The sequence below is a fragment of the Pezoporus occidentalis genome, unplaced genomic scaffold (assembly GCF_034315485.1).
Source record: "Pezoporus occidentalis ecotype Australia unplaced genomic scaffold, CSIRO_AGI_Poc_V1 ctg18, whole genome shotgun sequence".
In the NCBI taxonomy this organism is placed as follows: Eukaryota; Metazoa; Chordata; class Aves; order Psittaciformes; family Psittacidae; genus Pezoporus; species Pezoporus occidentalis.
Genome location: NW_026913640.1, coordinates 10,043,073 through 10,069,604, shown reverse-complemented (window position 1 = coordinate 10,069,604; position 26,532 = coordinate 10,043,073). Strand labels below are relative to the sequence as shown.

The following is a 26,532-nucleotide window of genomic DNA, read 5'->3' as shown; positions in this document are numbered from 1 at the left end:
GGAGATACAGTAAATTCTCTGTGGAAAAGCCAGGTAAACACATCAGAAAAGCTGATGCAATGAGTAGGCATGGTTAATTTTTCTTCCTTCTTATTTTAAGATATCATTTTGATGCTTAGCTTCCACAGCAGAGCCAAGACCTTCCCTTCTGCACTGGCCACCTCACCTTGCAGCAGCATACAATGTCCTTGAAATCTGATTCTCAGTTAGACAAGTGTCCCTTTATTCTGCAGGGAGGGCTGTGGTCCAGTGTTGGTATGTCCCAGCATAAGGGGTATTACCACGAACAGGAAAGAGGAGGGAGCAGATGACATGCAGGGACCAGTGTTACAACTTTGCACATTTCTTTTTCCTATCCTGCCTTGCCTTGCCATGCCATGTAGGGGAATCGTTACCAGTAAACATCCACAAAGCTAACCTCATGGCCTCTATTCAAACCTCTCCCTAAATCTCCTGCTGCTTTGATACAAACACTCCACAGTGGCAAGCTGCTGGCTACAAAACCTATGTATCAAAATCATCATAATATCTTTAGAGGCTTGCATTCCCTGTCATTGTTTATTACAAGCTGTTCCTTGTCTTAGCATAATGGCACCTAGGAGCCTCAGGCATGGACTGGAGACTCACAGAGTGAAAATCAGCTATTTGTGCCAAAGATATTGCAGCTTCATACTTAGATTTCATAGCACTGCACAATACACCTTTATCTGTGATTGCCAGACCCAAGCATTACCCTAAGATGAACATAAAAATATTTCATTCAGGTGTCGCTGACATATAGGACCATACAGGACAAGTTAGGAGAAAACAGTCAGCCTAAGTAGCCTGAGTGTAGTCTCATCCCTCTGAACAGCAGCTTTAATGGTCATGGCAAGGAAGAGGGATGCTTTTCAAACAGCAGCTCTGGCACTGCATATGAGACAATCTTTGGTTCAAACCCAGCTGAAACCAAAGCCCTGACGAAGCATGGAAGACAAAAGCACTGGAGATACACCCTGTTTGTCCAGCTACAGCCAAAGCTGCAGGCCTGCCTCTAGGCTGCCTTTGGTTGGAAATGGTGGGAACTGATGCAGCAGAGCTGCCTGGGGCCACTACTCTCTGCCATGGCCTGGGAAAGCTACACTTTTCTGTTGTATCACAGCCATAGGGCACCAGATCTCCATACACAGTACACTTATCCTCTTGAGAGAGAATTAAATAGAATACAGCCACTGCTAAGTCTTGAGGCTTTCAAATGCTTAAAGCCAGTGCAGGGAAACCTCAATCCATCCCACTCCTACCAGTTTGATGCCAGTACCAGCAAGAGATGACCAGAGCCTGGAGAGGGATCACAGGTCAGCAGGAGAGCACTTGAAGAGCAGCACAAAGGAATTCCAGCCACTTCAGCTAGTAAGTCAGCTTCATCAGGGGCCCAGCTTAAATGCCTCTGTGCAAATGCATGTAGCATAGGGAATAAGTAAGAGGAGTTAAAATGTGTGCATGCCTGCAGGGCTATCATCTTATTGGCATCATGGAGATGTGGTGGGGTGGCTACTATGACTAGAGTGTTGGAATGGAAGGATACAGGCTCTTCAGGAAGGTCAGGAAGAGTAGATGAGGAGGGGGTGTCGCCCGCTATGTCAGTGATCAGCTGGAGCACATGGAGCTCCATGAGATAGGAGATAGAAGCAGCCCCACATTCATAATCCCTGGCCCTCATCGGGGACTTCAACCAGCCTGGTATCTGCTGGAGGGACAACAAAGGAGGATGTAAGCAATCCAGGAAGTTCCTGGAATGCATCTATGATAACTTCCTTCTCCAAGTGAGAGAAGACCCAAAGAGGAGAGGTGCTGTGCTGGACCTTGTTTTCACCAACAAGGAGGGGCTGGTGGAGAATGTGAAGCTCAAGGGCAGCCTTGGCTGCAGTGCCCGTGAAATGATGGAGTTCAATATCCTTAGGACAGTGAGGAGGGTGCACAGCAAGCTTGCCTCCCTGAACTTCAGGAGAGATGACTTCGGTCTCCTGAGGGATGTGCTTGGTAGAGTACCATGGGATAAAGCCCTGGAGGGAAGAGGCTAGAAGTGTTCAAGGCCAGGTTGGATGGGGCTTTGAACAATCTAGTCTAGTGGAAGGTGTCCCTGCCCATGGCAGGGGGGCTGGAACTAGATGATCTTTAAGGTCCCTTCCAAACCAAACCATTTTATGATGCTATGATTGTGCAAAACGTGAGTAAAATAGATTGAGTCACAAGACTTTAGCTATTATTTGCCACTTAGTCCTCATTCTTCTGACACAGAACAAATAATCTCTCATTACATGACCAAGTAAAATCCCAGTCTTTCCAGTGAGGTGAAAGGCAAGAGACTGAAAAAATAATTTCAACAAAGTTTTCTAACAAAATACAAAACAATTATTAGACTTTTTTAAAGCTGGAAATAATGCATGTTCTGATCATAGCTCACCGTGGTTGCTTCTGACTCTGGTTTTTCCTTGATTTTCTAAAGGAGAAAAGCCAAGCAAAAGGTGATCTGAACCCCAGAAAGGAAGCTGAAGTGTTCTTTTGTGCTTGAGGATTTGTGCAGGATGGCATTTTTAGTTCCTTATGATCTAAAAATATTACAAAAATGTTATTTATTTCAAGTTCTCACAAATGCAGTGTTAAAATATACATTAAAAGTTATGGCTTTGTAAAAAATTTTCCTTTGCTTACCTTTTATGCCAGACAAATCCAGTTTTATTGACATTTTGGACAGACTATGTGACATGCTGGTTTGTAATGTCTAACTAGAAGATTAAGAGAAAGATAAACAAGTCTAAAGATTCAAAAAGTATCATTGGTTTTAGTCAATGCATGTGAGATAGATGAGGCTGCCTTTCAGAAAGTGATCAGCACTCAACCATTTGCAAAGCAGAACTGTTTTAAAATACAAGCAAATTAGACATTTGAAAATTGAGGCACCCACCATCATTAGTCACTTTCTTTTCACCTTTCTAAGAAATACAAGTATGGCAACCCTGAATTGAATATACTGTGGTTTAATAGACCGTAATTTAACTATGTAACAGTAATTCAGACCAAGGTGTCTTCTTGTATCATATAATTCTTTATGATGGGATTCCCATAACCATTGAAGCACATTTATTCTGCTGCAACCTGCATGTAAGAACTGATTTTAAAGGCAAGATATAATGGATGATTTCTTTGGAAAGGTTAGAATTTGATTTCTTCAAATGGAACACAAATCCGTCTGCCTGTAAAAGCAGCCAGCAATTTCTGTGAAGGAGAGGATGAGTATTGCTCACAGATTAGGGGAAGAAACTGCAGGGTCTGCTATTAATACCTGCCACAGGAAACAGCAGGACATAAGGAAAACAAGACTCAGAAATAAGACACTAAACCTTTTTTTTCTTTTCTCCATCTTTTCACATATCTGAAACAATACAACAGCCTGAAAATGGCTTATCCAGTGACTGCAGGAGAAAGCAAAGCCAGAAATAAGAGCAAAGTGTCACTGATAACATCAGCAAGGGGCAGCATTTTGGACCTAGTCCAAACTGCAGTGATTCATGTCACGTGATTTAAATCCTGTGTGATACATAGGTTTCTCTTCAGCAACAATCTCTGAGTATTACAAAATGCTGCATCCTTCCCCTCTTTCAAAGCCTAACCTCTGGGTGGCATTGTTTGACTTGGCAATGAAGGTGACATCAGGAGAGTCCTTACAGCACTCTGCCATGGACAAGATGGTCTAAGGATGTAGACAGAGGAAGGCTGGTGGGTAGAAGTAGTACCTTTTATTAAGCCAACTTATAGAGTTGGAAATATCAGATAAGCCTCTGAGGCACACAACCCCTTTGCATATCTGAAATAGAAACAGCATCTTTCAACATTAAATACCAGAGAACAATTACACAGAGTTTAGATAGCTAATGCATCAATTAGACCATCTCTGAAAGACAAAAATAGTAGGTAGCTGTGGACTAGAGGGGATGTGAGGAAAGACAGTGTTCTCTTCTGAGTAGGTCTGTGGTATCATGAAAATTTTTAGGATTTCACTTTTCTTTTGCAATGCATAATTCTGCTTCCAGTTGCTACGAAGCACGAATAGATCTTAATGAAGAACACGAAGGAATGTGAATGGAATAAAAGCATATATAAGGCACAAAAACTATCTGGATGGAAGATTAGAAAGACAGTACAGAATACCCTGCTTGGTATAGAGATACCATGTTTCTTGTGCATATTCATTTTCTATGGGCAGCAGAACCTAGGGAATAAAGTCTCCGGAAGTTACTTATTGGTCAGCGCAACTTTCCAGGCTTTGTCACCCATCCTGTCATCCCTTTAGCCCAGCATTACCAAGAAGAGTTTTCCACTGATACAGTAAAACCTCTCCCCCAAACCCAGATCACCTACTTATTCCAAATGTCATTTAGGTGTTTCTAGTTTCTTTAAGAAAACTAGACAAAAAAAGTCTTCTTGGGTTGGTTTTAGCTTGGATAGAGTTATTTTTTTCTCTAGCAGCTGGTAGAGGGCTGTGTTTTGTGATGAGAACAGTGTTGTTAACACAGGGATGTTCTAGTTACTGCTGAGCAGTAACTAAAGGGTCAAAAACTTTTCTGCTGCCTACAGTACCTCACCAGCAGTAGGCTGGGGAAGCAGAGGGATTTGGGAGGGGACACAGCTGGGACAGCTGACCCTGGCTGACCCAAGGAATGTTCCACACCATATGGTATCATGCTCAGCATAAAACTCAGGGAAGAAGAATGAAGAGGGCACATTTGGAGTAATGGCATTTGTCTTCTCAAGTAACCATTACACATGATGGAGCCCTGCATTCCTGGAGATGCCTGAACATCTGCCTGACTGTGGGAAGTGATGAACGAATTCCTTGTTTTGCTTTGCTTTTGTGCATGCCTTTTGCTTTACCTGTTAAACTGCCCTTATCTCAACCCGTGAGTTTTCACACTTTTACCTTTTTGATGCTTTCCCCTGTTCCACTGGGGAGGGAGTGAACAAGCGCCTCCATGGTGCTGAGATGCCAGCTGGGGTTAAACCATGATATTTTTGTGCAAAGTAATCATTATTGCTTTGATTGGGAAACCACCACTATATTTACTAAAATTACAGCAACTTCATCTTGATTAAGAAAGAAATCTTTTACAGTGAGGACAGTCAATCACTGGAACAACCTTCCCAGGTACATACTGGAGTCTCCATCACTGAAAGTTTACAAGATGCGACTGGACAGGGTGCTAGATAATCTCATCTAGGCTTCCTTTCTCATAAAATGTTGAACTAGATGATCTTCCAACCTGGGCCAATCTATGATTCTAACTATGGGATAAGAATATCAGGGATTTTCTGTTGTGACTCCCAGCTGTGTTTTTAACAGAATTGGCTTAAGGAAACAGTAATTCTGAAATACATCTTTGGTAAAATTTTGGCATGTAAAGAAAACTCACTGCCGTTTCGGAAACTCCTTAGCTACTACACTTTGAAATCCACGACACTAGCTTGGTGACCGTTATGATAAATATAGATAAGGAAATGGAAAAATGCAACTCACCAGTGTTTCTGCTCTTCCTTAGCTGATGTTCCAGTGGTGGTTTTAGCATCCTATTGACATCAACATAATTGTGAAATTTTTGTCTTTGCATTTCTTGAAACCATTCTCCGGTCACCCCCTGCAGCCCCGTTTCAGACTTCCTTCTCTTCAGAAGTTTGCTAGAAAGGAAAAAAAAACAACAGCAATTTTTTAAGCCATTTTTGATATTACAGGCACATCATTAGGAACTCTCCCTGTTATTCATTTAAGTGTTTACAGTGTATTTCTAGATGTAATGACTTTTTAAAAGATACAGTGGGACATGATACATTCACAGCGATCACATACAAGTTTTAGTGACAGCAGAATTCTCCAGTTTAACAATGAGATTACGTGACCAAGTTAAGTGGACAACTCGTATGCTTGCAACATTCTCTGCCCTGAAGAAGTGCATCCTTCTTCCTTGCAAAAATGAGGTAATAATTCATAAGCATTATAAACCCAATTGAAAGTAAGATTAAGTTCAGTCAATAATGGAATTAGAATAAATAATAACAGTGCAATTCTTGAAATATTTATTCACTCATTTAACCAGAAGCAGTAACAAGAAGAAACTCACTGAAGGCCCTGACAGTGAGGTGCCCACCACACATTTTCTATGTAAAGGAGAGTATTAAATTGTGAACTCAGCTTAGAGGTATTCATGCAACATGTTCAACAAGTTTATCACATTTTCCTCTTGCCTTGTTGCACAGTGATTCTGCTTCTGTTTAGTAGCTATGGAAGCAACTAATAATGAATATAAACATTCTGCCACACAGAGGCAAAGCCTGAACAAATTACACGCATGTGGCTGCAACTGAAGAAGCTCTTTAATAGCAAGTTTGGGTTTTAGACCAAGAGGTCACGGGAACAAATGGTTTATCTGGACACAAAAGAACAAGGCACAGTTGCAAAGGAGTTGGAACACTGCAACGGACATGCAAAGTTACTTGCTTTCAAATTACATTACACAAGTGCCTGAAGTACAGATGCAAACACAGCAAATCCACGCCCCAAGTGATTGTGATGGCAACAGAACAAGACTTTGTGTACAGCCTGTAGAGGTAATGCCAATGTTTTACCAAGGCTTTCATGTAAATCTTCCACCTTAATCAGTGGTAAACCCCATGTCTAGGCATACAGATGCTCTCAGAGAACATAAATTATTTCAGTTATCAACTTAAATAAAAAAACATATTCTCTGAGACAGCACTACTTCATGAAACAAACTTAAAATTAAACATCCAGTCTGGAAACGGATGTATTTCCATCTGGAACTGATGCAGGGGATGTTGTCTGTACTCGCACCTCCTGTTCATCTCATAGCCTCTTAAGAACACGAGAGCAGGAGAGAGACATTTTTGGTAAATGAGTAAATGTTTCCCTTGCAGAAGAGTACACAGACACATGCACAAGTCCTAGCCATTTGCAATAAGCTTATTACAAAGGCAAAAATGTTAATCATCACAGATATTACCACACCATGGGAGTGACTAAACACCATAAACGCCATCTGCAGCATAGACAACAGCCTAGCAGTAATGGGAAACAGCAGGAGGTGATGAACAAAGTGCTCTCAAGCGCCAACTTCGTGACCTCACTCGTGTGGCCTTAGCAGAGGAGATCCAAGAGGAGTAAAAGCACACTGCCAGGCATGAGGTGTTCTGGGAGCTGCTGCAGGCACAGCCTTTGCCCGGAAAACAAACCCTCGGCCGCTTTGCTGGAGTGCCCACATGGAGACCATCTCGCACAGCCGAGCCCCGCAGTGTTTCAAACCCCACCCGGCACTCCCCAGGACTCCTTAGGACGGGTCTCTCGGGACGGTACCAGGCGCCACCTGCCGGCGGCAGCCGGGGTGACACGGGCGCGGTGCGGAGAGGCGGGTCACCGCCAGCACCTCCGCTGGACGTGTCTGCGCTACACGCCAAGCGAAACGCCAAATCCCACCAGCTTACTCCAGCTTTGACCGCATCAGCCGGTGCGTGAACATGCCTTTGTCCGAAAAACGTATTAAAAATGCTGCACAAACACTGACATTAATACTTAAACCCTGTAAAGTCTTTACTGGTGTGTGCTTGGCATTATCTGGAATCATTATCTCTGAATGTGCTGCTTTGGAATTGTGCTGTCATCCCTGACTCGTGAAACAATGCCTTTAAATTGCTTGTGCATATTTATATTTACACACGCACATGCAAGCCCATACATTGAGCTCAACAGATGTACTTATGTGAGTACTGAATAATATTAATACGATACATCCTATGTAATTGCAATATCGCATGACTATTACATATTTCTCATTTGCAATGACTCCCAGCCAAACCACATCATTTCCCTGTATGCCTGCTCTGTCAAATCTGCATGCTCCCTCATGATACTAAGGAACGACAGTTTTGAACTGGAGGAAGGCCTGTCTCAAGAAACAATTACAGGAGAAGATGGTATCTACAGTCAGTATCGAAATGAACTTGCCTTTAAGGCAGTGCTATTGTTACTTGGATTGTAAATTATGTATTGAGACACTGCTCTGTAGGAGTGTCAAAACACTTAATGCCCTCTAAACCAAACGTACTAATCCTGCCTCCCTGCCAGCTCCATCCATCCTTCCTCCGCATTTCTCTACAACCACTTTGGACACTTGGAGGAACTTCCTTCTGAGAGGAGACAGCATCATTGTGACTGGGAAAAGTACCTGTAAACTGTTGCAACTTTAACATTAAAGGCAACTCCACTCCCAGGATAACTTACAGAATACTACTCCACAAACTGGAGGAGGCAGCAATCCTAAATGACCTCACAGGCTACACCTCGTTACCTTTTCCCATCTATTATACTACACTAATCCTACACTAATGAGTCACTCGGGAGCAATTCCTTTGCACTGTTTTTAAAAACATCTCATCCTGATTGGCACAAGGATGTCCCAGTATTTCTTACACAGACATCTCCAGGGAAAAGCTAACCTAAATGTTTGTATGTACTAGACTTTCATGTGGGTTATCATAAATGTTGTGAAAAGAGGTGTAGCCTCCCTTTGCCACTTCCTGTTAGGATAATAAGGAGCTTTAATTGCTACTGTAAGAGGAAAGGTATTTTCTCTACCATCTTCATCCTGAATATAAAGCAGAAGGCAGGTGTGCGTGTGCGAGGTAGCATAAACTGGGTTGCCAGATGGGACGTTTGGGGGCATCTCTGCCATTTACAGGGGACAAAGGACTTAATCCCAGTACGCCTAAGCAGAAGTGATGATTTCTATTGATTTTAGCCAAAGCAGGATCTGGCCCTAAAGGACTCTTAACACACCCCTCTTGAGAGAACAAAGGACTCTTAGCACACCCCTCAGGAGGGAACATACACACAGCAACCACAGAGCACGAGCAATTGCACTGGGTGAGAGATAAGCAGACCAGTGTTTGCTCATTGGATGAAAGCTTTGTGTGTCTGAGAATGCAAGGCTGAAAGGACTGCGGATAGAAACACGGCCAAAAGCATAGATAAAAACTACAGCAGGACACATAATTTGCAAAAACAGATACCTAAAACAAGCTTATGTTACTTTGTTAGTATTCTTTACTTTCTCAGTGAGAAAAGGCTAGAGATGTCAAATAATAGTGCCTGAAGAAGCAGTTTGTTTCTAATTTTTTTGATTCAGTTTATCACCTTCCCCCTGCTTTATACGTTATGCCACCCTGGTGAACTGTGCATCTCTATCATTTCTCTGGCCAGTTAATTTTCTAGAAAACTCTGTCTGTTATCACAGCCACAGGTAGCTCTAAAATGCATATGCAAGAACATTTTCTTATAGTTCCTTTACATTTTATAAAAATAATTTAAATACATTCAAACCATCATCTTCTTTGAAAAATAGAAGTATTACTGACAATGGCAAAGACTACCACAGCTGAATTAATCAGAGAAAATTACCATCTGCCATTTCATATAAACATGTAATAGCAATAACAACAACATTCTGGTTTCCAAGGTGCCAGAGAAGCTCTTGTGACAGGTTAATCCTATCAGGAAGAAAAATAATGATACATGAAGCTAAGATACTCTTTCCTAGCACATCAGACACACAATAGATCTACTTTCTAAGGCAGACTTTATTCCTACTGGCTTATATATTTTTACTCACATTAAAGCAATCTTTTCTCTATTTTTTTCTTTCTTACTGTTTTCATTTGGCTACTGTTAATAAACCAAATCAGCTTCATTATTACATGTAAAGCATTATGCAAAAGTAGGTGAATCAGAGAGGAAAACTGACCCCCATGTTTTGGTTGCACACATTACAAAACAATGTAAAAAGATTTAACTGAAAACACATTTATTTTTTCTTCAGCTTTTTTATTTGTGAACTTAAGCATTTCTCCAGTAATTCTCTGAAAAAACAAGGTTTCCTCTATTTTGATGAGCAAAATGTTGTGTTGGCAATAATGCTTGAATCTCATCTGCTAGACTGTTGCTAATCAACCACTCCAATTTAGTTTTCCCTTCTACCAAAATACTAATTTTCTATCTAAGTCTTCATCCTTTTCATTAGTATTACTGCTGCTGTGATTTTTGTTATTATGCATTGATTTTATAATGCTCATTAACCCACTAAGTTGCTTTCAGAAGATGTAATAGTCTGAGTATGTAACCAATAAAACTAAAATTGCGTACGGGCAAAGAGGATGTGCCACAACAAGGAAGACCAAAGAGTGTGTTGATTCAGTGCCTCTTTCTGACCATGACCCAAATACCAATAAATGTAGTGGAAGGACTTTCACTGTTCTGAATAGGCATCAGGTCAGGCTGCTGGAGAGTCACATACTGGTGACACCCCTGGATGGGAAGGAGTAATTGGAAGTGTTTTCAATCCCACTTTGACAGGCATATCAAGTGGCCAGCTCACAATTATCCTTAAACATTTAGATATAGGAAACATGCAAAATCAGGAAATGGAAGCATGAAGAAAGTGAAAAGGGAATTAATTTTCTCTAGTTTTTCCTCTCAGATGTACTTTTAATAGGCAGAAGTACTTCAAACACAAAGATACCACTTTGCACATGATTTTGATATCCACCCTTTCAAGCAAGTGCTACTTGAGCAGATAGCTGCAAACAGTAAATGTCATTTCCAGAACACTTTTCTGTCAATATACATCAGATTAACACATCCCTTCATGTGTGTCAGGGATACAGATAGTGAATATGTGAGTTAAAGGCAGAACATTTCTGCCCTTGCTGAAGTTCCACCTCATCTGCTCATGGGGAACACCCTTCCATTTCCACCTTTCTTCTTTTTAAGTAAAAAGTAGAAGAAATCACAAAATCTGCCATTATTACAGCAGCAGACGCATTCTTTTAAATTAAAGCTGATCACCTGCTTTAGGATAGCCTAATAGGGTGACAATGTGGGTATTCATTACACTCAATCCACAAAGAGAGTGAGACTGTCAGCATACATGAAACATTCTCATCAGACTTCCACTGTGCATTGAAAACGTCTTTCCACTCTATAACTCACAATGTCTGTGTCCACAATTTTTAACTTAACCACCCTCTGTATAGGGGCTAAGTAACCTCTTTTTTTCCTCCAAAGCATTAACTTCTGATATTAAACTATATGAAATGAATACACTGCAGCCGAGTTACTCTAGCTGCTGTTTTCCTTCACTAACACTCCATTTCTCCTTGAAGCTTTTGTCTGTTCCCCTGGGCAAGAGCACAGATTGACATTTTCCTTGAAACAGAAACCTAGGGAATGTTGTAAGGGCAAGGATGAGGTTCATTCTCATCCTGACCACATAACTGCTCTCTGCGCTGGAAGCTCAAGAATCAGAGGTTCTCATTAAAGCTCAGAAATTAGGAGCTCAATGACTGTCTTCATAAAACTGAGTTTTTAAAGAACAGAGCATTGAAAACTGGAATCAGCGCATTAACAACCCACCTCAAGCTGTAACAATGCCTCAAAACATTACTTCTAACGTGAAACTATTTCTGTAGCAGTTACCCTGGGTTCACAGTGAAAACATTATTTCAGCCCTGCTGGAGCAAACAGAAAGGGCTGTAAGTATGTATCTTTTAATTACGTTTTACATACTTAGAATATGAAAGCTTATAGTCCTTTGGGCAGCTGGTCCACAAGAGTGAATGAGGTAAAGTACCTCTAGTCGTATCACAGCTGTTGGTGACTCCCCAGTTTGGGCTGACTCACTGCTATTTCCTCTACAGTGAGTGCAAAATAGGGGGAAGCTTCATTCTGAGAATGTTTTACAGCTGATTTACAAACTGTCTGTACAGGCTGCAAATAACAAGTGAAAAACAAAGGGTGTTACTTTATTATGCTGTCAATACTAGCAAGCTACCTACTAATATTATATGGTAATAACAAAACAAATCCAAGATGCAATGGAAAAGAAAGCTACCTATCATCAAGTGTCACATAGCTTCTAAATGGTAGTAATTAATATCTCTAATGAGATGACTTCATTAGTAGGAATTTCTATTAACATTAATATATGCTAATAGGTGCAATGGATATAATTCTTCATGTAAATATTCTGATTTGTTTGCAGGGACAGATATAGTCTAAATCCAAAAACAGGAATAAGGTTTGGGCTCCTGAATTTCTGTCCCGTAAATGTTACACGGAAATACAGATATACACCATGTGTGCCACATAATGGGTTGGAAGGCTGGGGATTGGGTTTTCTTAGGTCCCCCAATAAACCTGAAGCTAATGGTTAACAGCAGACATATTTACTCTACCAGGGTAGAGCTGCTAGTTGATTGTGAGACCTTTTATAAATATTGATAGCATGCAAAGAGATAGCCATCTACACAAGTAATTTACAGCACAGCGTTAAAAATATAACTGCCTTACAAAGACATAAAATACAGATGCCATTTCTCATGTTTTTGTATGACTTTCTATGTGCAAAACCTTTTCTAGGTAACAATAGAAGGAGAAAAACATGAAAAAAGACACAGGCCAGTTGAGAACTCTGAATGAGGGGAATTGGTTTCAGATTAAGACCAAGGTCTCCTCCCTGTAAGCAGGTTTGTGTGTGATAGTGCATGAGTCTAGACAGAGTTCTAAAGCTGAGAGGCTCCAGACTGGCTTAGACATTTATTTGTACAGAGCTAAGCTTGAAGCCTAGGGTTCTCAATTTGCAATCTCAGATAATTGTGCAGAGTCTCACACAGAGCTGAGTTAATAGTTTTGGTCAATAGAAGACAGAAGGTCAGAGTGTACCTGCACACAGCTTACGTATTATTGTAACACTACAAAAACCTCATTTACATTACTTTAAATTAATGTAAGCTCTAGAAGTTCACACAGCGGATGTTTTTAATTTGGAAATACAATGCTTATGTACTTACACAGATCATCTGCTGTAGTATCATAGTATCTCATAATTTATCACAATGCTTTCACTGGCAATAGAAATATTATACTAAAATAATATGTTAAATATAATATTTATACGTATACAATTTTGCATAAAATGTGTATACATTTAAGAACATAGAAGTTTATAATGCAGGAGGAAATAGACATCAGAGCACACCAGCCACATTGTTGCAGCTTTACTTGGTTGCAGCTCTGCACTCAGGCCCCTATACCTAGAAATCCAAAAGATACGGCAAGCAGAAATATTGTAGTTCCTCAATTATTCCAACCACAAATTAAGCTGTGTGCAATTTACGTGTACTTATAAAATGTAAACAGACCACACTTTTCATCATTTACTCTTAGCTTTTGTCTTGTGGTTTTGATGTGTTTGGTCACAGTCTGGTACCGGTACATATACCTATTTGTTTCTGATTAAAAGAATATAGTTTCTGGTAGGAGTATAAAATGCAGCCACTGAAATACAGCTTGTTACATTTAGCAGTGTTAACAAAATAATCCAGCTGCAAAGGAGGATTAGAAATGCATTTCACGTGAACATTCAGATGCACATACTCAGGAAAAAGTCCCAATTTCTCCCTATTTGCTTTAATGCATTTCTCACATGAAATATGTAAACTGTGAACTTTTAGGACCATCAGGCCCAGGAAATGAAATAATTTTTCAATTTAACACAAGTACAGGAAAGTCTGAACTGAGGTCAGTCCTCAGTCTATATAGTCCTGTGTTAAAGTTCCGGAACACAGAAGAAAAGGGGGTCTCTATGCCCAAAGCTGAAAACTTTGTTGGGCCAAACTCCACTTGATTTGAAAAGTAGATTCAAAGAGCAAAAAGACTTTAAAGGATGATTAAATTCAGTACACATAAACCACTGGCAAACCCTAAACTTTACAGAAGAAAAGGAGATGGATGCATGCAACGTTTTTCAAATGCTGTCAAAACAGTATCTGATACAAACCAATGAATATCTGCTGAAGTCTTGACGTACAACCCAACAGGCTTTGCTCTCAGCTGTTAAACAGGCCTCTCCAAAGAGGTGCAAGTGCTGCATACTGGATGGACCCAAGAATCTGAAGTACTGCAGGGGCCAAACCCAGCAAATGTCCACTGCCTTGGACTACACCACAGAAAGCACATGCTGCAGTCTTTGAAAGAATTACAAGACACACACAACCTGAGCACACCACTGGAGCATGCCTATGCCAGTACCCGGGGGAGATATCCAGCCACTCTGAGTATGAACCAGACATGTTCCTGTGCAGCATCTTTTTGACTTCCCAGCACAACTAATTTCATATATCTGAAATATGTTCAGGACTTGAAGGTGTTGGGTCACACTATGTAGAAGCTGTCAACACCTGAAAACATTTCTGGGGTCCTTCCAAGGCTACTTGCTGCAGACTGATAGTTATTCCTTTCCTTACAGCAATGCCAGGCAGTGTGCGTTACACTTTACTGCCATTACCTTCCAGAGCCCCAGCAACCCTACTGCACGTGCCACTGGCATTACAAACACCTTTTAATAGATATATATTAGGAAGCTGAGCTGAAGTGAGAGTGAACGTACTTTGCTTTTTTTCAGCATTTCAGGCAGTTCTCCATGCACCTCCATGATTTTTTGCTTACTTATTATGAGAAGCTATCTTCTTCCACCTGATGGCCATTTCCAATTCCCATTAATGTCAATTATTATTTTAACTTCTGCACTTGAATTATAGAGGGGACAGAGGGTGTTAAGAGCATAGAGACATTACTATTGGAAAGGACAAACCTGGGAAGTGCACAGACTTCCTACAAAGTGCATAAGTCCTTCACTGGGTCACAATTCCATAGAAAACCTAACGAAATTGAACTATTCTGCATTCACTATTCCAGAATAATGTACTGTTGTGTCTGACCTATTTATTCTTGAAGCCTGGCCAATTTATCAACATAGACAAAGCTTAAATTAATTCTACTTTCACCATTGAGCTTGGACTTAGAAAATACCCACGGCCTTAATAGTAAGCCTTGGCTTAAATATCAGTCTCAACAAGTACCTTCTTTCTGGCAGCCCCAGTGACATCAGCAAGTGGGCTAGATAATAATGACAATAATAAACATTGTGATTTTAATTTTTACAGTATTTTGTCACTTGAAAATAGAGACATTAGTTTGAACCCCGGCAGAAAGGCTTTGTGCTCGAACGAGCATGGGTGAAAATGCCTCGAGTGTGTCCTTCCCACTCCTGCCGCTGGGGCCAGCACTGGGATAGCAGAGCTGGTGGCCTTGGAGAAAGCTGTCGTGAAGACAGCCAGAGGCCTCAGCAAGGGCCACCCCTCTGCCTCTGGGAGCTGCTTTTAAGCAGAAGCTGTCCCACTGGGCCTTGCCCCAGATGTGTCCCTTGAACCCCGGGCTGATGTCCCAGCCTGGCCTCCGCCTGGCCACCGCACCCCCATCACAGGCCTGCAGCTGACCCCGGTCACCATCACCAGTCCTGACCCTGACGTGACTCCACAGCATGACCTTGGCCCTGCATCATCACCACAGCCCTGCACCACAGTCACCGGGCTGTGGAGGACCTGGTTACCCTCACCAGGCCTGATCCCTGCCCTGGCTCACCTCCAGCACCTGGCCTTTGCCCTGCCATCTCTGTGTTGCCCTGCCACCCCCCTGGGGAGCGCCTGTGGCCCCGGTAACACAAAGAAAGAAGAAATGCAGGTAGTGCACAAGCAGACAGGCTTTTCCAAGCAGAGCTAACCTAGAGCGTGCTTCCAGTTCTCCACCACACACTCTGGACCCTGCCACTACACACACTGTAAAAGAGCCCTGCTCTCAAACATGAAGAAGCTCAAAGCTTTGGAGGAAAGGACTGACCTTTTGTAACACTGAAATGAGTTTGCCATGAAACGATAAGACCAACAAGCTGGCAGCAATGCCAATTCATACCTTGTTCTGTAGACTTAAAACTGGAGTTACACCTCAGACTTTGGTTTAGTTAACTTGAATGCACAGGGCTAAAACCAATATAAAAAATGGCATGCGAAGCCCCAGTTCTTAACTCCAGCCCCCACCACAAAATAGGATTATTAAAAACTAATGATGAGGAAAAAACTTGATACTCAACCAATTGCCTTTGGTTACAGTACACCCATTGGAACAAGTGGAATCCCAAAGTGGGATCATTTATGACAGTAATCATTTACCAAAGCAACTAAAGGTTTTAAAGTCACAATCTTCCCTGACATTTTTTTTGCTTCTATTTACATTTCTTTAGCATATTAGTGCTTCAGGGCTTCAAGGACCTGTTTTCGTAAGTGTTTACAAGCCACTAAACATGCCCTGGCACAGTATCAGCAGTAAATAATAATAATATCACCTCCACAAACAAGAGCACTTGTGCCATGAAACATCCCGGGTGGAGTATCTCTTATGAAAGAATTTTGTTATTAATGCTTTGTTCAGGGAGGGAGCTCCACTGGAACAACGATATACACAAGCGGTGCTGTCCTGGTATCCTGCTTGCTCTCCTCACTCCTGCAGCTTACGGGTATTTTGGAGTTGATTCTAAGAAGTCTTTGTCATTATAAGAAGTTGGGCCCCAATCTAGATCTCTATACCCAGTAAGTTATTCCTAGTCTCCAGGAGGCTTCCAGAGGGTCAACAGGACTACCTCTGCAAATAAACCAAAATAAAGGCTGCAATGTCAGACCCCCAAACTGCAGGCAAGACAAAATAATTGAAGCATCAAGAGAGCACTGAATATGTCTGCACCCCTGCAACAAATGCCTTCCAAGGTTATGAGTATGGAAAAAGGCAAAAAAATACATTCCTCAGGCAGTGTTTAATTCCCACCTTCTACTGCCAGACCCGTGACCGTAAATGTCAGTCAAGAGAATATAACAAGGAATTAATTGCAACAATGGACTCTGTAAATGATCTGCCATAAGGCTGTGAGAACAGTAACGTTCCTGTAACAACTGCATTGAAATGATTTGCTGTAGAGGCTGTCTAAAAGAAAGTAAGGAGGGGATTCATCTTTCCCACAAGAATTGTATGTTGTTAATGGGTCACCAGGAGAGGAGTGGTGAGTGGTGCTGACTGTACCTTCCAATTAATTTCTTTTGCTTTTCATCTTTAAATTTGAGGATAAATTAAAACAAACCTGTTCTTTGCTGCCATCTGTTCTCACAGTCATAAGTCTGTCATAGATCATAGATACTACGCAAATAATAATAATAATAAAAGCATAAATCAACCTGGAAATAAGCAAAACAAATTAAAGCAAAGGGAATGAGTGCTCTTCTCTCCCAAAAACTCCATTTTCCTTTCCTCTTTTTTCCAATTCCTATTCAAAGACAGCGGCTGATGCCTAAGATGTGTTTTAGATTTGGTCATTTTTTTTTTCACATTCTTCCTCCTGAATAAAGAAAAAAAATCCTTACACAATACAGGCATAGCTACTTCTCAAAACATGATCTAGCAGGTAAAGGGCTATTCAGGGAGGTAGGTTCATTTCCCTGTTCAGTGGCTCAGTCTCTCAGGTATTTCAGTGTCTCGTTTGAAAGTGAAGAAAACAGTATGTCCCTTTTTCTCAAGGATTAATAAACTAAAATGACACAAGGCTATTTTATACAGTCATAATAGAAGCATTATATAAAATAGTCTAATCTCCTAAATTAAAGTTAATAATTAAAGAATTCAGAGCTGTTCTGCCCTTTTAGATTCCCTATTTATCCACAACTCTTCTGCTGTACCTCCCAGCTGTTCATTCTACGGACAACCTGCAAATCTGCCAGCTGCCTGTTCCCATACCACAACACCGTACCTGCTGTCTCTTTTAAGTGGCTGGCTCCATGTCTCCTGGCTCCTCTTCTCTCAGCCGCTTTCTCTGCCCTGGTGCTGTTTCAGTGGTGGACGTACATTTCTGCACCCAGTGCTCTGACAGGCTGAAGCACCGGGGCCCCAGAGCTGACTGGAAAGACACCTGTTTGGGCACTGTCCGCCTTTCCACGCTGCAGAAGGAGGAGCTGTCTCGGAGATAAAAGGCAGCAGCTCCACCTCTCTCTCCCACAACTTCATGCCCTATTGCTGCTGAACCTTCCTAAGGGATTGCCATTCCCTCTGCTACCTGCAAGGCTCTGAAGTGCTGTTCTGCAGAGATGGGAAGCAGCCAGACTCCCTTGCCACCTTTCCCCATTGGCTCCTTGGGGAAAGGACAGAAAAGGGAAGCACCTACAGGTTTGTTAAGCCTTTGGGACCTGGGGCTCTGCATGCAAATATCAGCTGTCAATTCTTTTTTTTCACTTCTGTCCCTGGCAGCTACAGAACAAAGCTTGAGAACATGAGCCGGGTGCACCCTGAAGCCTTGAAACCAGAAATCAATTAAGACCCAAAATGTTTTTATATCATTATTTTCAGGCCCATTTCATTACATATGAGAAGTTGACCTGTGGTATTAATAACTGTGCCTACAGCAAATATTCACTGTGTCCTTATGGAAACTGAATTGTTCGGTAGCCATCTGAACATGATACTACTCTCTGAACATGGATTCCTTTCTATCTCCTCCTGGGCATCTAACTTCCAGGTGAATTCCTCCTGGGCGATTGAAATATTTGAAAGAAGGAACCTTCTTCCACAAGCATCTACAAAATCATCATTTTCATTAACCAGGCTTACTAAAATAGCATTTTGTGACTTGAGTTGGATTTTTGTCTTATTATTATATTATTATATGCTATTATTATAAGGGAACAATGCATGTATATTGATCTACAGACTATATTCCATTTTTAATCTCACACTAATGCTTATGATAAATGAAGTTTTCTCCAAGTTGATATTATGAATGAGGCTGGGTTTAATGAACAAGAAAAAATACTGAAGCTGGGTGTTACCCAAGCCCAAAACTAATGTGTATTTTTTTCTTTTAAATTATTAAGTACGTGATTAATAAGTTTCTAAATTATTTTTCAGTGTGTATGGCAGTGAACAGTCATGTGAGTTACACCAAAGCTGACTGTTGCTGCCCCTCAATCTGTTTCGTGGGAGGAGGAGTCCAGTACGAATGGTTTGCTGCTGCCCTCCAAAGCTACCGCTGAGGCGAGCCACGAGAGGGCACTGGTAAGGAGAAAACAAGAGGACGAACGCAGTCCTGGGAACCAGCAGCCCGGGGCGCATCAGGGGCTCGGAGCCCTGTCAGTACCATGAGCAAAGGAAGGTCCAACAGGCCACACAGTTCATTTCTGCATAAAAGGGAAGGAAAAACTGAAATGTCTTCCCAGCCAGTCTTAGAGGTCTGCAGCCTGCCAAGGGAACTGAGAAAGGCCCAATGGTACCCAGAGGATGTGCTGGAGCATCAGGAGGAACAGGGAGAGATAGCACAAAGTGGGGCCCACAAATGTGCACCATTGACCACGTAAGCCACACAAATGCTATGGAAAGAAAGAGAAAGGGAGATGCAGAAGGGTTGTATAAAGTAACTGGTCTTTTCCCAGAGAAGGCCCCCAAAATGCATTGAATTTCACGAAGGTGTAGGCTGTCTGAGTGAAGAGAGATGCAGTGGTTCTATCAGGTTTCCAGTGTAGCTAAGCAGTAATAAAGTAATAAAATATATATTTGTCTGGAAACAATTGCTGTTACAATTCACTTAAGGAGGTCAGTATTTCATGCTGTGTTGCAATACATTTGTGTTTATGTGAAAATCCACTCCCCTGAACCACGGCTGTCATTTGTTGAACATGATAAACCATGCAGGATGTCAGGTTTCATCTTTTGATCTTATTTCTGATCGTGTCTTTCAAAATTAACTGGTGTTAACATTTCTTTATATAACAATTTAAGCTAGTAGAAAGAGAAAACCCTGCTCCTTGCTTTTTTTCATTATTCTAGAGTTGTATGCGGTAATGGATTTTAATTTTTCATTGATCTTTTGAGAGATTTGCAGACAGGTACATGCTTGCTCGTATGACATCAAACAGCACACACAAGATCAGTGCAGTCATTAGCACCTGACTTGTGGTCTGCCAGCAAATGCTTCATTCCCTGTCAGTCCAGCCTAGATTGGTCTATACAGGGACATGATATATTGTAAATTAAGATGGTCACTGAACAAACTTGACCAGTGAGCCCACTGGTTATTACTGACTTGCTCCCTGGCCCTGCCCAGATCCAACTAGCTCTTTCAAAACCATGCTCAAGAGCAGTTTGCGGGACAACTCACTTCAGTGACCTTATGCAAAAAAGACTAGTACTGATGAGACTCCTCCTTCCATTCCACAGCATTTCCTATATGCCTCATTTGATTGGCAGCATAAATCAAATAGCTTCAAAATCACCCTTGGAAAGCATCCCAGGAGCAGGCTGCCCCAGTGCTTTTATTCTAAAACTTCTGAACTGAAAGTAAAATGTGTACAAAGTTAATTATCAAAATAATAGTAATAAGTGACATAGAGCCCAGGGGCAGGCACATGGGACCAAGAGGAGGAAATGCAATTTGGGTTAGAGTCTCTGAAGCTCACTGTGGTCATATAGGAATTGCAGGATTCGGGCCTTCAGGGTGATCACTGTTGTTATTACTCAGATTATAGTAGCACAGGGCAAATGCATACAGCCTGGAAGCTGTCTGCGCCTGATGAGAGTCCCCTGACCTGAAGAGCTTACAGTCTAAATAAGACTAGGTAGACAAGTGGAGTGAGAAAGCAAGCATTTTTATTAGACCCAAGAGAGATTAAGAAACTTGCCCAAAGACACACATACAAAGCCTTTGACAGAAACACGGTTTAACCTAGATTTCACTATGGCGCCTTGATTCATGAACATTTCACCTATCTTCTGCTCAACGTCTAAATGCCTCATCAACTGAGATTTAAAGTAGACTCCATCTCAGTAAAGCATCACCAGAAATGTCCTATTATACTATGTTTATTTTGACTGCTTTTGCACAAGGAGAGACCACTTTTATTTAGAAAGTCCCAAGTTCACAGACAGAGAAACACAGAGAAACGAATACAAATCTGGGGGGACGTGAAAGCCTCAAGTTCAAGAACAGGCTATTGTTTCACAAGCCTCTCCACAGCACTAGAAGCCTCATTGCATTTGCTCCAGCTTTAGTCTCTCCCAGGGTTTTAAATTTGCAACTATCCAGCCATGTAATTCTTGATACCCAGCAAAGTATTCCTCTTTTGGGGGGGTCATAATTGGAAATTAACCAAAGAAAGAAAGCTGATGCCAAATTATGGATGCAAGAATTTGCCAGACTTAACTCAGTCCAGGTTCACATGCTGCAGAAAGCTAAGACAAGTTTTGGATGAAAGTCAGTGTTGACACCTAATGTTTAACCATGACCATCATAAAAGCCACTTGAGTGAAATAAAAAATACACAATACAAAAATCCACTTGACAGAAAAGTTACTCATTAACATTCCTTCTACATCTCACACGAAAGCATTGCTTGTGAGAAGTGCCCACTTGTGAATCTGAGAGGACACTAGCTCTTACTTGCAGACTGCCCACAAGGTACCTCAAGTCTCATTTACAGGAAGAAATTATATCCTTTAATAACAAACAGCTCGTTTCCCAGAGTAATTTTTATTATGTTCTCGACCTTTGCTTTCACTAGCAACACAAAGAGTTTCAGTGACTGCACACAGAGGAGATACAAGCTAGAAAAAAGGTCAAGGATGTTGTATTTCTCCATATGGGTCATATAAGGTGCTGTGACTTGCGTACCTGAATGAGAGGGAATTCTGCTAAGTCGCTTGAAAGGGTCTTGGGAACAACCTTTCAGCCAGGTGAGTGCCTGGCTTGGTTTCCAGGTGCCGCCAGGATCGGCTCCGGGCTCTGTCCGAGGGCTGCAGAGCTGCCACGGTTCCCCCCACGTCCCTCAAAGCTCCCTTGCCACCGCTGTCTCTCTCCCGGGTACCAGCATTCAGCCTAACCCTCTGCCAGCCACACGGGGAAAGGCAGGAGTGGCCTTTCCCTCCACATCCTCCTCGGGGAAGGAGAGGAGCAGCGGGGAGCAGCAGCCGTGACTCAGAGCCGTCTCTGTCACAACACGCGTTTCACAAACGTCCCGATGCTGCAGATGCCCCGGCAGAACCCAGCAGCCTCCTGCAGAGAACCCGGCCCTCCTGCCCGCGCTGCCCCCGCGACAGCGCGCCCAGCCTCGCGGGGGCCACACGCCCGCCCGCCCGCCCGACGACCCCTCTCTCCCGTTCCCGCTCCTCTCAGCGGGTCCCCCCCCCCTCAGGCTGGGGCTGTCCGCCCGCCGCTCCCCGCCGCAACCCCGACCTCGGGGGTGTTCAGCCTGGTACCTGACTCTCTCTTTCTCAGCCCGCCGGAGCTCCGAGTCCCTCTGCAGCACCTCAAAAATCGCGCGGGCTTCCTCCTCGTTTAAAAAGCTGAGATCTGGCCCCTGAGGCGCTGCGGTCATGGCTTTGCTTATTTCCGGGCGGGCGGGAGGAGGCAGGCGGGCAGCGCCGACCCCCTGGGAGCCTGGACCGACACGAGCATGGCCGAGTCCCGGGAGGACCGCGCAGGCCGGCACCGGCGGGACGCGCTTTACTCCGGGCGGCGGGAGCCGGAGCCGCGGCCGTCCCGGCGCGCGTCGGGCAACACCCCGCGGAGCGGCAGCAGGCGCGGGCGCTGCCGGCGGGGCGGGGAGGGGAGGGGCGGGAGAAGCCGCTGCCCGGTGCCCGCCCCCTCGGCCGGGCTTGCGTGAGGTGCTCGCTCCAAGGGCATGGTGCGGGGCTGTCCCGGCGCTACCAGGCAGAGCACACTCCCGCCCGGGGGCCGCTGCGGGACGCAGCAGACCCCGCTCGGAGCCCGCCGAGCCTCTGCCCGCCAGCGCCGGCGGCTCGTCCATAGCACAGGAGCGCGGCCCCCGCCGCTCCGCCGGAGCGTCCTCCTCCGCCCCCGTGAGTCCCGCAGCCACGGCAGGGGGACATGCCGATAGTCCTGCGGAGTGGAGGCAAGGTGGTAACTTTTCCACGCTGGAAGAACGGGGCAGTGCGTTATCTTTGCTATCCTTCAAGGTTTTCCCTTAAAGAAGAAATAGTAGAGAATGGAAGTCCTTGACTTGGATGCTATAACTGCAGTTCGGAAGTAATTTCATCCTCATTTCATTCTAACGGCTCTAAGGCAGCTCAGCTCTGTGCTGCACCAACATGTGTCTCTCTAAAGTAGGTGTCTGTCGAGTATGCTGTATTGGTTGTATAGGCAGTAAAGTCACCTTTGAGAGTTTTCCGCCAAAGAAGGGCTTTATCCGGAACCGAGCTGCAGATGGAGAAAGAAAATAAACCACAGTTTTTGTTACGGAAAAGTGACTCAGTGTAAATGTGATGTGCAGTGAAAGCGGGGCTGAGCTGCACGCAGCCACCATCCAGCCCTGCAGCAGGCTGACGTGGGGCTCAGGAAGGATGCTGCCCCACTAGGAAGTTGTGTGGTGCAGGTGGAAATAAAGACCTTAGAACCCAGCCGGAATAACGGGTTGCAGGAAGTTCCTTGGTTTGGTGTAGTTTGGTGTAGCTTCTGGCCCAAAGAGGAACTTGCCTGATTCCTGGTGACCAAACAATAAAAACAAGTCTGTGAGACAAGTGATGAAACTGTAATGAAAGCTGTGAAGAACGACGATGCTTAGAAAATGTCAAGAGGAGGTGTCTCCCACAAAGACAAAGTGAATTTTTAATACAGTGTAGGAGATGCTTCTGGGTAAAGTCTAAGCGTGTTGTTTCTAAATCTGCAAGATCCACAGCCATCATTGGTGTATCCAGAGGTTACAGAACTTCCCTTTAAAGAGAAGTGTCCTGTCCTCCCCCTTCCGTTGCAATGAGCGTTGTGGTGGGACTGTTTTACCAGCAGAAGCCGAGCTATGGAGGTCTCCACAAGACTCTCCCAGGCAGTGGATGAGACATTGCTCTCCCTTTCTGCTCGGCATCTGCAGGTTATAGGAAGCAATTGCTCATGGTGCTTCTACGTCATACTGCATCTGCTCCCAGATCTGAGGGGGAATGTGATAACACTTTTTTCCTGTACATCCATTGCAGTGAACCTTTGCTGTAAAAACAAGTTTTATCTTATTGGTGATGCTGTGGTTTCTTAACTTTTTGTGCAAACATCTAAGTTGGGTTGGATGGGGTTCTGAGCAACCTGATCTAGCTGAAGCTGTCCCTGCTCATTGCAGGAGGGCTGGACTTTCCAACCTTTCCAACCCAAACTTTTCTATGATAGAAAATGAATATATACATACAGAATACATAGGAAGGATGTACATGTTCTCACAAGTTTGCAAAGGAATTTATGTACTACAGGCTTTACAAAGAAAGGGTGACATTTCCCCGGAAATTTGCTTACCTATAAATGTATTTATCCTGCATGTAAGACAAGAATAGAATTGTATTTCTAAGTTTTTGTCATCCTTTTCCTTTTGTTTCTAGCGATCTGATTAATTGGTGCCTTTTTCATCACCAAAAATATGTTAGAATATTTTCGGTGCAGGGAGGAGCAGGGACAAGATGTCATTTACTGCATGAGCAATGTAGAGTCTTTCAGGTAATAACAAAGAAGTAAGTTTTTCATTCTCTGCCAAATGATGGAATTATGCAGAAGATTGACAAGTAGGCACTCTAGTGGCTTTAAAGAGATGCCGCCAGACATCATGGTGGTTGTTATTTCAATGGCCTTTATCCAGAATATTTAGGGATATGGGCATAGCCATCTTGTATGGTAAGAGGACTTCCATTTTACACAGCGTCTTCGATATGTCATATCAGCGTTACAAAATGTGTGTTGGATCATGACTAGAAACAGCTGCTATCTATGGAACCTTCTACCAGGAGTTTGTTTTGTGAAAGATAACCAGTTCTCTGTTTGTCTCTTCATTACTCCACCCCACTATAAAGTTTATGCCTTTTTCATATATGGATCACGATGGCAAGGAAACACTGCCTCTATTCTAGTATTTAGAATCTTGAGCATCTTATGTGGTATAATTTCTGTTGCATAAGCCTAAACCAGGATACATGCTCTAACTTTTTTCCCATGTTTTCAGCTAACAGCTGTTCCAGGAAGATACAGAAGTGTTTTCTTGTAAATAAGTAGCATTTATTCTGTTTAGCAACCTGAAACAGAGGGCCATATGCTCCTAGCATATGAGAGGCTGCAGACATGAGACGTCTATTAGTAATGTTAATTGCCAATGTCACTGAAGGAGGATGCTGACACACATACCTTAATTATAGAGCAACTTCTTCAAAAACTGCATTTCACAAATACTGCTGTACTAATGGGTGGTGTTAACTCCACTTACTCTCAGTGGAGGATTTCAAAGTGTAGGACTCCAGAAAGCCAAAGGGCCTGTTTCTAAAAGTTGATCTGTAGCTCAGGAATTGAGGGGAATGTGCAGTAGGGTTGGCTCAATCTTGTAACAATTGGCCTTAGGGCTCGTATCAGCCTTGAGGCTTGGGAGAACTGTAAGGTCTTGTCTGTTCCTGTTGAACTAATTACTGTGTAAGTTGTCACACAGATTAGTGAAGACTAGTTTAATTAACTCCCTGCATTAAGTGAGAAAGGCTTCACGGCAAGGCAAAGAATAAATATGAAGCATCTTTCATTTAAAATATATTAAATCTGTTTACTGTGTTTGAAATAAATATTTTTAACACTAACGTAGGTCAAAAATAGTTTGATCATGCTACTGGTAAGAAAAAAAGCAGTGCCTCTCCCTCTTTTTAACAAGCCCATCTGTTATATCTCAGTTTGCTCTAATAGTCATTATGATTTATGTGTATTAAGTTATCAACTAGAGGTCCAACTGAGTTTCAGGGACATAGTGTCTTGCCATGCAGGGTTCCCAATGCCACAGGTAGGCATTTCCACTGAGCAGTGAGTGTCCTCCAGGATCTTTCACCTTTGAAGTGGGGCCTTCACCTCCCACTTCAAAGGAGCTTTGGACTTTCATTTAGGCTTTTTAACTGTGAAGTGATACACTTTGAAGATTGACGTCAGCATCCAAATGCTGTTCATGTTATTATAGCAGTTTTTGTGCCATGCAGCCTTTTCTGAGGCAAGGAGGGAGGCAGGACTGGGCTGAGCAGGTTGCAGAGCGTGGGCCACTGCTGTCCACCCTGAAACCACCACAGGCGGTAGGCCTGCTCCCACAGGGAAAGACAATCTTCAAGGTACACCACACTCACAAGTCACATCTTGCAGCCTGCGTGGCTGCAGACTGCTCCTTTTCACAATTTCCTCAAGCACTTCCTCTCAGTGAGTGTTTCATTCACCAGCTTTTATTTTCTATCCAATCCCTTGAGCGTGGGCTGCTCCCTTCTCCCTCTTTTAGACTCTGCCCTACCAACATGGCAGATTTCCCCACAAGTACTGCTTGCTGCTGCTTCTGTGTCTCATCCTAACCCCATACATTGTCAATACAAATTCCTGTTTTGTTTTTTTTTTTTTCCAGTAGAGGGTTGTTTCTGCTGAAATAGACTTGTTGATCCCTTAGAATGACAAAAGAGCATCATAGCAAAGTATGATTTGATTTTGCCTACCAGAAAAAAGGTAAGAGTGAGATCCT

The 26,532-nt window shown here is 43.0% G+C and overlaps 1 protein-coding gene across 3 annotated transcripts in view; it reads right to left on the bottom strand.

The window, feature by feature from the left end:
- EXPH5 (exophilin 5) overlaps positions 1-22,591 on the bottom strand; it is a 37,103-nt gene extending 14,512 nt beyond the window's left edge. The window contains exons 1-3 of one of the 3 annotated variants that reach the window (XM_062615307.1): positions 22,274-22,591; positions 5,552-5,709; positions 2,444-2,588 (exon numbers count right to left, since the gene is read on the bottom strand). In XM_062615307.1, coding sequence (XP_062471291.1) covers positions 2,444-2,588; positions 5,552-5,709; positions 22,274-22,392 — 422 coding nt within the window. In that variant the 5' untranslated portion in view covers positions 22,393-22,591. Of the gene's footprint in view, positions 1-2,443; positions 2,589-3,380; positions 4,051-5,551; positions 5,710-20,615; positions 21,690-22,273 lie in introns of those variants that run through there. The other 2 variants (XM_062615308.1, XR_009964148.1) reach the window with 2 other exon arrangements.
- Between the last annotated feature and the right edge of the window lie 3,941 nt (positions 22,592-26,532).